General features: G+C 46.6%; 1 protein-coding gene across 2 annotated transcripts in view; it reads left to right on the top strand.

The window, feature by feature from the left end:
- LAMA3 (laminin subunit alpha 3) overlaps positions 1-12,055 on the top strand; it is a 233,798-nt gene that overhangs the window by 78,074 nt on the left and 143,669 nt on the right. For both annotated transcript variants that reach the window (XM_024757935.1, XM_024757934.1), the window contains exon 12: positions 7,750-7,884. In XM_024757935.1, coding sequence (XP_024613703.1) covers positions 7,750-7,884 — 135 coding nt within the window. The remainder of the gene's footprint in view (positions 1-7,749; positions 7,885-12,055) is intronic.

The raw sequence follows: 12,055 nt of genomic DNA, 5'->3' as shown, positions 1-12,055 counted from the left end.
TTGAAGTTCCAGTGTTTTTTCTTTTACTTTTTTTTTAGTTTCTGCACGTACCAATTCCATGTTATGTTAATAATAGTGATGCTTTTTTCTAAAAACAGTAGTATAATTTTCTAATTATCCTAAAAGATTTTACTAGGCAAATATCTAACTATTTAGCTAAAATAAATGTTCTTGCATTTTTTTTTTTTTTTTTTGCGGTATGCGGGCCTCTCACTGCTGTGGCCTCTCCCGTTGTGGAGCACAGGCTCCGAACGCGCAGGCTCAGCGGCCATGGCTCACGGGCCCAGCCGCAACGCAGCATGTGGGATCCTCCCGGACTGGGGCACGAACCCGCGTCCCCTGCATCGGCAGGCAGACCCTCAACCACTGCACCACCAGGGAAGCCTCTTGCATTCTTATAGGTTAGTTGGGCCTGAGGTCAGCTACACAAACTCTGAGAGGCTATTTTTGGAGTGAATCTTTGCATACTCAAAGCACATGTAGCATAGTTCGTTCTTTTTTTTTTTCATTTTTTTAAACATCTTTATTGGAGTATAATTGGTTTCCAGTGTTGTGTTAGTTTCTGCTGTATAACAAAGTGAATCAGCTATATGTATACATATATCCCCATCTCTGCTCCCTCTTGCGTCTCTCTCCCACCCTCCCTATCCTACCCCTCTAGGTGGTCACAAAGCACCGAACTGACCTCCCTGTGCTATGCAGCTGCTTCCCACTTAGCTATCTGTTTTACATTTGGTAGTGTATATATGTCAATGCTACTCTCTCACTTAGTCCCAGCTTACCAGTCCCTCTCCCTGTGTCCTCAAGTCCATTCTCTATGTCTGCATCTTTATTCCTGTCCTGCCCCTAGGTTCAACAGAACCTTTTTATTTTTGTTGCAATGGTAAATGGGAGTGTTTCCTTAATTTCTCTTTCAGAGTTTTTGTCGTTAGTGTACAGTGTACAGTGCAAGAGATTTCTGTGCATTAATTTTGTATCCTGTTACTTTACCAAATTCATTGATTGGCTCTAGTAGTTTTCTGGTAGCATCTTTAGGATTCTCTTGTATACTATCATGTTATCTGCAAGCAGTGACAGTTTTACTTCTTTTCCGATTTGGATTCCATTTATTTCTTTTTCTTCTCTTATTGCCATGGCTAAAACTTCCAAAACTATGTTGAATAGTATTGGTGAGAGTGGGCAACCTTGTTTTGTTCCTGATCTTAGAGGAGATGGTTTCAGTTTTTTTACCATTGAGAACGATGTTGGCTGTGTGTTTGTCATATATGGCCTTTATTATGTTGAGGTAGGTTCTCTCTGTGCCTACTTTCTGGAGAGTTTTTATCATAAATGGGTGTTGAATTTTGTCAAAAGCTTTTTCTGTGTCTATTGAGAAGATCATATGGTTTTTATTCTTCAGTTTGTTAATGTGTGTCACATTGATTGATTTGTGTGTATTGAAGAATCCTTGCGTTCCTGGGATAAAGCCCACTTGATCATGGTCTATGATCCTTTTAATGTGCTGATGGATTCTGTTTGCTAGTATTTTGTTGAGGACTTTTGCGTCTATGTTCATCAGTGATATTGGCCTGTAGTTTTCTTTTTTTTGTTACATCTTTGTCTGGTTTTGATGTCAGGGGGATGGTAGTTAATTGATATCTAGTCTCATAGCGTTGTGGTCGGGAAAGATATTTGATGCGATTTCCATTTTCTTAAATTTACCAGGGCTTGATTTGTGACCCAAGATATGATTGATCCTGGAGAATGTTCCATGACCACTTGAGAAGAAAGTGTATTCTGTTGTTTTGTTTTGTTTTGTTTATAAATTTATTTATCTTAGTTATTTCTGGCTGCGTTGGGTCTTTGTTGCTGTGTGCGGGCCTTCTCTAGTCACAGCGAGTAGGGGCTACTCTTTGTTGTGGTACATGAGCTTCTCATTGCGGTGGCTTCTCTTGTTGCGGAGCATGGGCTCTAGGCTCATGGGCTTCAGTAGTTGCAGCACACGGGCTCAGTAGTTGTGGCACATGGGCCCTAGAGCACACAGGCTTCAGTAGTTGTGGCACATGGGCTTAGTTGCTCCGCAGCATGTGGGATCTTCCCAGACCAGGGCTCGAACCCATGTCCCCTGCATTTGCAGGCAGATTCTTAACCACTGCGCCACCAGGGAAGCTCTATTCTGTTGGTTTTGGATGGAATGTCCTATAAATATCAAGTAAATCAATCTTGTCTAATATGTCATTTAGAGCTTGTGTTTCCTTATTTATTTTCATTTTGGGTGATCTGTCCATTGGTGAAAGTAGGGTGTTAAAGTCGATTTCCCCTATTATGGCTGTTAACCATATGTATTGAGGTGCTCCTATGTTGGGTACATAAATATTTACAACTGTTATATCTTCTTCTTGGATTGATTCCTTGATCATTATGTAGTGTCCTTCTTTGTCTCTTGTAATAGTCTTTATTTTAAAGTCTATTTTGTCTGATATGAGAATTGCTACTCCAGCTTTCTTTTGATTTCCATTTGCATGGAATATCTTTTTCCATACACTCACTTTCAGTCTGTATGTGTCCCTAGGTCTGAAGTGGGTCTCTTGTAGATGGCATATATCACCCCCAGATCTTAAATCTAGATTTCCAGGGGTGAAGTTCAGGCTGGCATTTTGCACAGGTTTTCCAGATGATTCTGTCATATGTCTCTTGTTAAGAACAACTGCTCTAGTTAGTAGAAGTTCCTATTTAGTGGTTGGCAGACTTTCCTGTAAGGATAAAGATAGTAAATATTTTCATCTTTGTAGGCAAAGTTGTGAGTACTCAAATCTGCTATAGTAACATGAAAAGAATCATAGACAGTATGTATAATAAATGCTTGAGCTTGGCTGTGTTCCAATATAACTTTGTTTACTAAAACAGGGATGGGTCTGGCCCTCAGGCCATAGTTTATAGATCCTGGGATTATATCAGCATCTCTGAGTTTGGGATTCCACAGCCAGGCAATGATATTTTACCAGGAGATTCCAGTGTGCAGCCCCAACTGAGAATTTTAGAAAATCCATAGGCTCAATTTTGCAGATCAGAATGTTTTTAGATTTTTCGTTATGTTTCATGACTGGATATTATTTGGATTTTCTGGGTCCAAGTGATCATTTATAACCACTTAACATTTATTGTTAGGAAGTCAACGTTTAGTAGACACATCTTCAAGGGCTGTTTTTGAAAATGACAGGATACACAAAACATTCACTCTAGGGGGACACTGGCCTCCGGGCATGGGCACAGTTTTATTCCTCCAAGTTCAAACAAAGAGTGGTGACAAGCAAAATCAACAGCTGCAGGAAGACTCCAGGTGCTTACCTTAGGAGATTGATACAGTCTTGGGATGATTTTGTAAAGCAGCCCATTTGGCCTGAAGACATGGCTGCCCAGAGGTTTCTTGACAAATACCACGAAAAGGTTTTGATTCCCCCATCACTTTGTAAGGAGCTACTTGCCATTGCCGACGTATTGCGTCAGTGTGATCAGGGCCGGGGCACGCGCTAATGACAAGAGCTCTGAGAGATGGGGCGACCGCCACTAGGGCATGCCTTCCTGCTGTCTCTCCCCAGGCTGGGCATTTCACCTGGCTGGCAGGGTGGGTCATTCATTGTTGGCGTGGAGACAAGCCAGAGACAGCTTAGAGATGAACAGGTGAATTCTGATATCTCGGTTTGGCAGCTCTGTGCCAATAAAATAAAACTCAAGGAATGGTGTTTACCCAAGAGAATTGTCGTCTTGAATATTTAGCATATTCTTCATTCATTAAACTCCTATTAAGTGCCTCCTCTATACTAGGCATGGCCAAGGCAGCTGCCTCCCTGCTCCCTGGAAGCCCCCAGGCCTGTGGGAGACACAGACAAGCAGTTAGAACAGCAGGAGTTGATGCTATGACAGGGCAAGAACACGGAGCCATGGGAGCAAACACAAGGGGCATCTTTACAACTCCTTACAGAAGGGAGGGAGGGAAGGCAGGAAGGCAGGTGGGAAGGAGAGAAGGAAGGATGGAAGGAACAGTGGAAGGAGGAGGGAAGGAAAGGAGGAAGGGAAAAGGCAGAGGTTCTAGAAGGGCTTCCTGGGACCAGGAGGAGGGGGCATTGAGGATGTGGTAGACCTGTATATATATGGTGACTATTTTACAGCAAGTGACAGGAAAGCATCTCGAGGAGGAGACGCCTTTTTCGAGTTTGCATAGAGGTGCCGCACGGGCTCTGGCAGCCTGAAGATTTTGAAGGGTCTGCTGTGTCACACATGTCGAGGACTTTGGATTGTGTACTGAAGGCATTGGGTCACCGTTGAGGGGTTAATCTGGAAATTGATATGCAAAGATTGGCGTTCTAGAAAGATCACTCCTGACACCAGTGTGGAGAGTGGGTTGGAAGAAGACAGGAAGCAGACAGCCTTGTCAGGAGGCTCTTGAAATAATCTAGGCAAACGAGGATGAGGTCCTGGAGGAAGGCTCTGGAAGTCTGGAAGGAGAGGAGGATTGCGGGCGCTTTCCTGAGGTATAAGCACTACGGCCTGGTGAGGAGGTGTGGGAGGTGAGGGTGGGGGAGAAGTGAGGGACCTCAGAGGTTTCTGGCTCCTGCACCGTGTAGGAGTACTTGCCAGGTAAGTTAAGGGTCAGGTGAACGTGGTAACCACTACACTGTGGAAACCAGGCCTAAGTTAAAAAGTGAATTTCAGAAACAGAAATTTAGAAATGCATAGGCACTAGATGCTTCCTTTCTGTTTACAAGTGGTTGTAAACCGGGATTCCTTGGACTTCAATGCCTTTGTAAAGTTCAAGTTTCTTACTGAATTCCAATGCCTGGTCTAATGCCAAGACTGTAATTGACAGTAAACCTTTGCATTTCCCTGTGGTGTTCTCATCCTGTGGGGCCCTGGCATTGGGACCTTGTATGGCAGCTGTGATGGAAAGCTGCTGTGATGGACAGCTGCTGTGATGGACAGTCAGGGCGGTGCTCGTGCCAGCCTGGGTTCCAAGGCTTCTCTTGTGATGAATATGCCCTTGGACACATCCAGTGCCCTTCTTGTCAAGTTAGGTGACTGTTGAAGTATAAACAAGCTAGAGATTATGCAAAGACTGTAAAGTTGCTCTGATATACCCTGATTTTTTTTTCTTAATTATTGCAAAAAAATAATTCCACAACTTTGTTACTAACCTTTTACCTGAAAAAGGGCAAAGGGAAGGAGTGGGATTTAGCTAACTTTTCAGATTATCTATTATTCTAACCCTTGTAGAAAACCTTTTTGAAATGCATGAGACTTCCCTTCCTTGAGAAGTAGGGGGAACCCAGTCACATCTTTGAGTCTTTCAGGATCTTCCTCAAGGGACCGTGTTGCAGGTTTAGATGCTAGTGTTCTTGGTTTTTTTAAATCTTTATTAAGATTTAAAATTGTAATTGTGTTACAATGTTGTGTTAGTTTCTGCTGTACAACAAAGTGAGTCAGCTATATGTATACATATATCCCCATATCCCATCCCTCTTGAGTCTCCCTCCCACCCTCCGTATCCCCTCTAGGTGGTCACAAAGCACCGAGCTGATCTCCCTGTGCTACGCAGCTGCTTCCCACTGATGCTAATGTTCTCGATAGAAATGTAGATGTTTTAAATATGAGAATGGTTTGAATACATACACTAATCTGGAACATACCTTGAACACAGCTTTTAAAATCAGTTATCAGCTTGTATTCTTGCCATCATAGAAAGGGGTGGGCTTTAGAATCAGACAGACCTGGGTTCAAAGCCCTACTTAGCTCCTCTGGCTGTGTGACCTTGGGCAACTTAATTAACCTTTCTAGCAACCTAAATGTCCATCGACACATGAATGGAGAAAGAAGATGTGGTACATATATACAATGGAATAGTACTCAGCCATAAAAAGAAACGAAATTGAGTTATTTGTAGTGAGGTGGATGGACCTAGAGTCTGTCATACAGAGTGAAGTAAGTCAGAAAGAGAAAAACAAATACCGTATGCTAACGAACATATATGGAATCTAAAAAAAAAAAAAATGGCACTAATGAACCTAGTGGCAGGGCAGGAATAAAGATGTAGCCATAGAGAATGGACTTGAGGACACAGGGTGGGGAGAGGGGGAAGCTGGGGCGAAGTGAGAGTAGCATAGACATATAAACACTACCAAATGTAAAATAGCTAGTGGGAAGCAGCTGCATAGCACAGGGAGATCATCTTGGTGCTTTGCGATGACCTAGAGGGGTGGGATAGGGAGGGTGGGAGGGAGGCTCATGAGGGAGGGGATATGGGGATATGTATACGCACATGGCTGATTCACTTTGTTGTACAACAAAAACTAACACAGTATTGTGAAGCAATTATACTCCAATAAAGTTCTATTAAAGGGCTTCCCTGGTGGTGCAGTGGTTGAGAGTCCGCCTGCTGATGCGGGGGACGCGGGTTCGTGCCCCGGTCCGGGAAGATCCCACATGCCGTGGAGCGGCTGGGCCCGTGAGCCATGGCCGCTGAGCCTGCGCGTCCGGAGCCTGTGCTCCGCAACGGGAGAGGCCACAACAGTGAGAGGCCTGCGTACCGCAAAAAAAAAGAAAAAAGATCTATTAAAAAAAACCCTTCTGAGCATCTTTTTCCTCAACTATAAAATGCTTACATATCTTGCAGGGCTTTTGCTTGACTTCACTATTTAATCCATCCATAATAAAGTCAAGCAAGAGCCCTGTCTTCCTGGGAAATATTTATTGATTGAGACATACTGTACATGGCAGTGGGAGTCCTGAGGTGAGCTCTCCCTAAGTTTTCAGTTTGATAGGTGTTTCGTTCTTCTATTGCTATGTAATAAATCACCCCAAAATTTAGTGGCTTAAAACAATAAGGGTTATTTCTCGCAATCCTGTGGCTTGGCTGGGCAGTCTTTCTGCCGGACTTGCTGGAGGGTCTGCTGGGGCTCAGTGTCTCTCTCCATGTGGCCTTTTATCCTCGATGAGGTCAGACAGGGTACCTCCCTGGTGGTCTCAGGGTTCCCAGAGGGTGAGAATGGAAACCACAAAGCCTGTTGTGACCTGGGCTCTGAAATCCCACAACAACACTTGCCTTGCCTCTCATTCCACTGGTCAAAGTCAGTCATGAGGCCAATAAGTGATTTCAATAATTAAAGTGTGAAAGACCAACACAGCTAAATAAAGGGGGGGAGAGGGAAGGGGGAGCTGCTGGTACAGACTGGGTGGGGAAGGCCTTCCTGACCAAGACCTGAAGGTTGAGAGGGAACCAGGGGAGGGGTGTTACCTGCCGGCCAGAGCAGAGGTGCTGAGGTAGGACTGGAAGCAGCCTGCCTGCTGGGAAGGGCTCATGCCTGGAGGATTGAGACAAGCCGAGTGAGGTCCCCCAAAGCCACGTCTGGCACTTATTAGGGCTAAATGTATGTTCATCTCTTTTCTTCTGAGAAATGGAGGTAGGAATATGTTTAGTTCAAGATTATCATTCGATGGAAATCTATGAAGTTGAAGTTTTACTAAACAAGGCTCAGTTTGGGGAAAAACAATTGTTCCCATGGGGGTAGATGCTAGAAGATTGTAGGTACTTTGCAAACCAGTGCCTGCCCTGGATGTTTCTGAATGGTATCTCTGATCTTTCCAGGAGAGATGTTTTACTCCCCTTAAGATGCAGTCTTCTGGGTTAGGACTGTATGTAAACCATAGATTACTCAGAATCTGTGGGTGAAGGGATGGAGGATGGAGACGCCTCTGAACATCTCTTCCCCTTCGCAGGCTGTGACTGTAACCTGGCAGGAGTTCTCCCCGAAATATGTGATGCCCACGGGCGGTGTCTGTGCCGCCCCGGGGTGGGGGGCCCTCGGTGCAATGCCTGCCGCTGGGGTTTCTACTCCTTCCCTGTTTGCCAAGGTAAGTGGGCCACACGTACGTAGTGATCATGAGTCCCCCGAGGTAAGTTTCCCCCTGAGGAAATGCAGAGGCTCCTTTTGGCAGAGCTGTGTGGCCTATTGTTTAATAAATGAGCCCCTGGTCTATATATGTATGTTACGTGTGACTGTCCTCAGGACCAGGCCATGTCACCTCCCCTCCTTTGTCTTTTCAGCCTTACTCTTCCTCCTCCCAGGTGGTCGAGCCCGTGGGCTCTGGAGTCAGCACCTGGGTACAAATCCAGGCTCTGGGCAGGAAGTGGTACCTGGATAGTGTTGAGGAAACCGCCAAGGAGACAAGGGCAGGGAGCAGGGTGTTCCGGGCGAGGGAACGGCACACACAGAGCCACAGACTTGGTTCGCCTCTTGGTCCCGCATCCTAGTAAGAGTCACTGAAGGCGCCGGAGGGGAAGGGGAGGAGTCTGGCCAGTCCCTAGAGCATGATGGGTGTGCGGTAAATGTTGGGTGACCGGCAAATTAATGAATGAATTTGCCCCCGTTCTTCTTCTCCGCCTCCTTCCCATTGCCTGCCATTGTTCTCCTCAGTGGCTAAGGTCATAGGGAAAACGAGGGGAGAGAAGAAGGGAAGGTGATCAGTCAGGGCTCAGGGCCGGAACTAAACCCAGCCGGGACTTGCTGTGGGTTATTAGGTGCTGACCGACTCAGTTAGGCTCCAGGCTGGGCTCACAATCAGGCTCTTGGTGTCAAGCCCAGACTCCTGCCATGCAGCTCAGGGACAGGGGGACCGCGGTCCTTCTGCCTCCATGGCCATCCAGGGCCCCCCGGAAGCCAGCCAGGGCACAGCAGCAGAAATGCTCAGCCTTTCTAATCTTATTCAAGTAGTTATTTGCAAAACCCGATTGGCACCCAGAGCCCAGCTCCAGGACAATCTGGGAAGTGCTGTTTCTAGCTTTCAGCCTCTGAGCACAGGAGGCGGGTAGCATGGGCGCGGAGGCACGTCACCCATGAGGGCGGCCACGCTAAGGAGCTGGGAGAGTGGGGCAGGAGCGGGAAGGTCCCTCCCCGAAGCAGGAGACAAAGTGGCGAAGAACCATGTTCGCACTAGCTACCAACTTGAGCAAGTTCTTACCCCCTCTGTTCCTCAGTTTCCTGGTAATAGTGCCCGCCCTGTGACATGTTGTGTGGGTTACGTGTGTACTGATGTGTAAAATTCTCAGAGCCCGGGAAGCGCTCACCTGTATGGTAGCTGCTATTCTTCAACCCTCCTTTCTCTGCCTCATACTTCCCTCTACATCATTTTAAGAGCCTGTAGCCTCAATCCTGGTTGATCTCCCTGTCTGCATAGATGCCTGTGTGCCGTATCCCAAGCCCTTCTTTTTCCTCCTCATCCCCTGACATGTCCTGGACCTGTATCCTCTGCCCCACTTCTCAGCCTTTGCCTCTCGGGCCACAGAAACTCTCGGCAGTCCCTGCCCAGAGATTTAGGTCACCTGGCAGGTGGAAGGGTACGGAAAGGAAGGGGTATCTTTTGTTTCCCTGCCTTGAGTTAAACCAGAGAAGTTCTGTATTAGAATTTGGAATGCCCAGCGCATTTCCTGTGGAAACCTCAGTACAGGTGATGCTTATGTTGGAGTTGTATGAATCATACGAGAGGCAGATTCAGTGCTGAGCTGGCGCTATGGTCTGGTGTGGTCACCTTGTCCTTGTACATATATTGTTTCTGTTGAAAGATGTCCCAAATAATGAAGTTTTGGAGCACGAGTTGGGGGTGCTTACATTTCTGTTTTAAGCTGGAGGCACTAAATCTCTCATTGACCAAATGAAGGAGAACTCGCAGGAGGGAGACGGGATGGAGGCCTTCCACCTCAGGGTCCACTAGGGGCCAAGTCTAGAGGGACTTATGTGGGGAGCAGGCAAGGTTAAGAGTAGTGAAAATGAGGTCTGTCGGACAAAAGCAGGAGGAGAAGGTTCAGGGCAGCCTCATTCCTGGCGGGCTGTAGAGGTGTGCCCTAAAGTTTGTTCTTCCAGATTTGAACCATTAGCCTCTGAAAGCATTTGAGATGCTCCTACATTCTGTCAGCGATGGTCTCCCTTCTCTAGTGCTTGCTTTTTCTAACAGCTTTTGTGATCTTTTAAATTTTTTCCTCGAGGGCAGCGTTGAAGCCAGTGGCTGAAGCCCAGACATGCTGAAATTTGAATCTGGTCTAGCATCAAGGTCTGACCCAGTATTTTGTGATCTTTCTTAGATGAAGTTGATTGCTTGGCCCCTGGAATTTTAGAATCAAACCAGTGTGGCCCCAAATGCTACATCAGATGGTCTGGTATATTCTAGCCAAAAAATGTTTGTGTGGCTTTGTTCTATATTGCTTTAAAAATTTAAAAAGTCTTCTTAAAAAGAAGTCTAAAACCCTTCTCAATTGCGCTTGCCAACTGCAGTCCAGCGTTTATGTTTTGCATTAACTTAATTTACTCCAGACTTTAAGCACAAGGCCATCTCCTTCTCAGTTTTTTTTTTTTTTTTTTTGGTACTGGGCCTCTCACTGTTGTGGCCTCTCCTGCTGCAGAGCACAGGCTCCGGACACACAGGCCCAGCGGCCATGGCTCACGGGCCCAGCCGCTCTGCGGCATGTGGGAACTTCCCGGACCGGGGCACGAACCCGTGTCCCCTGCATCGGCAGGCGGACTCTCAACCACTGCGCCACCAGGGAAGCCCTCAGTTTATTTTTGACTCATTCAAGTGCCCTGCCGTTTTCTTTCTTGTAGCTGAAAGTCAAATCGTAGATGTGAGGCCACATAGAGAATTGTCTCTGTGTATTTCAGTTTTACGTTTGTGTTGACGTCTGACTCAACTCTTTATGTGCAACCACAAAACACACCGCGACTCTCTGGAAGCTTGGTCCTTTGGGGGTTTACTGTTCCCTTTTCCTCCTCTCCGTCCTGTCCGTCGTCATTCCTGCCTTCCTGTCCTTCATCTTTCTCTTCCTCTTCTTTCCTTCCTCCTCCCCCCTTTTTTTTCTGGTGCAGTTTGCTAAGTCGCAACTAGTCAGCACTTAGAACAGAGGCCAGGAGGGTGGGAGTGTGGAGACAGCGGCCCTCCCATGACTTGGCACTGAAGGCACTCAAAGTGCAGCTGCCCCCAAACCGCAGTGGCCCAGGGCCCGAACTGTCCCCATTGGAGTTTGCTGTAGTCTCTGGGTTGTAGTTGCAGACTTTTCCTTAGAAAAGTCCTGGCAATATATGTTGCCAGTGCAAGATTAACCTCCTTCTGCGTGTCAGCATATTCTCATGAATCCGACAAACTGGCCCCGGGAAGAAGCCACATGCACCGGCAGATGGCAGAAGACACAGCAGGGGAAAGTTTCTGACCTGGGATGCTCCCGGGAGAGCCCTCCCGGCCTTTCCAAGGGGGAAAACAAAATCCATAGGGCTGGGCCAAGTTCTGTGCAATTTTGCTTTGAACTGGCCCTTTGCTCTGTAATTCAGCATGTGTCTAGGAGAGCATTGAGGTGATTGGAAGAAGCCTTGGGATTTTCTGTAGATCTGATCTGCTCTCAGCCCAGTTAGCCAGAGAAGTGGAGGGTGCTAAGTATCGTGGAACTGAAATGTTGGCTTTGCGGCTGTGAGTGAAGAGCGCCAAAGAAGGCGCCAGCCTGCTTTTCCAACAGAAGGAAAAGCTCTAAAATCACGTGCGACGAGAACACCCCTGAAACAATGAGGAGCTCTGTTTCCCTTGCAATTTCTGTGTTGTCTAGTACTGTCGCCTCACTCTGTGAGCTTATTCACTGCAGGGGAAGAAGCTGGCATCCCTCAGAGCAGTACCTCTCACAGCAGCGCTGCAGGGGTCAAGGAGAGAATGCACATCTGTAGAACTACAGGGCTGGACCTGGAAGAGCATTTCAATAGCTCTTATCCCTTCATTTAACAAACATCTGTTTGGTATGTACTAGGGACCAGGACTGTGCTTGATGCTGGAAGATTTGCGGGGAGCACAGCAGACAAGCTCCCTGATTCCCTGGACCTTTATTATCTTTTTTTTTTTTTAATACTCTTTGGGAATAAAAGTGTCTTAGAGCAAAAGCACAGTGAGGAGCAGACGAGAAGAAAATACTCCAGAAACTCCGAAGAACCTGGCTCAAAACAAAGAGCAGAATTGAAATATTCACAAAGGCTTATAGTATCTCCAAGAGTGAGAA

This window comes from Neophocaena asiaeorientalis, unplaced genomic scaffold (genome assembly GCF_003031525.2).
Source record: "Neophocaena asiaeorientalis asiaeorientalis breed wild unplaced genomic scaffold, Neophocaena_asiaeorientalis_V1.1 scaffold142, whole genome shotgun sequence".
NCBI lineage: Eukaryota > Metazoa > Chordata > Mammalia > Artiodactyla > Phocoenidae > Neophocaena > Neophocaena asiaeorientalis.
This window is presented reverse-complemented; position numbering and strand designations above follow the sequence as displayed.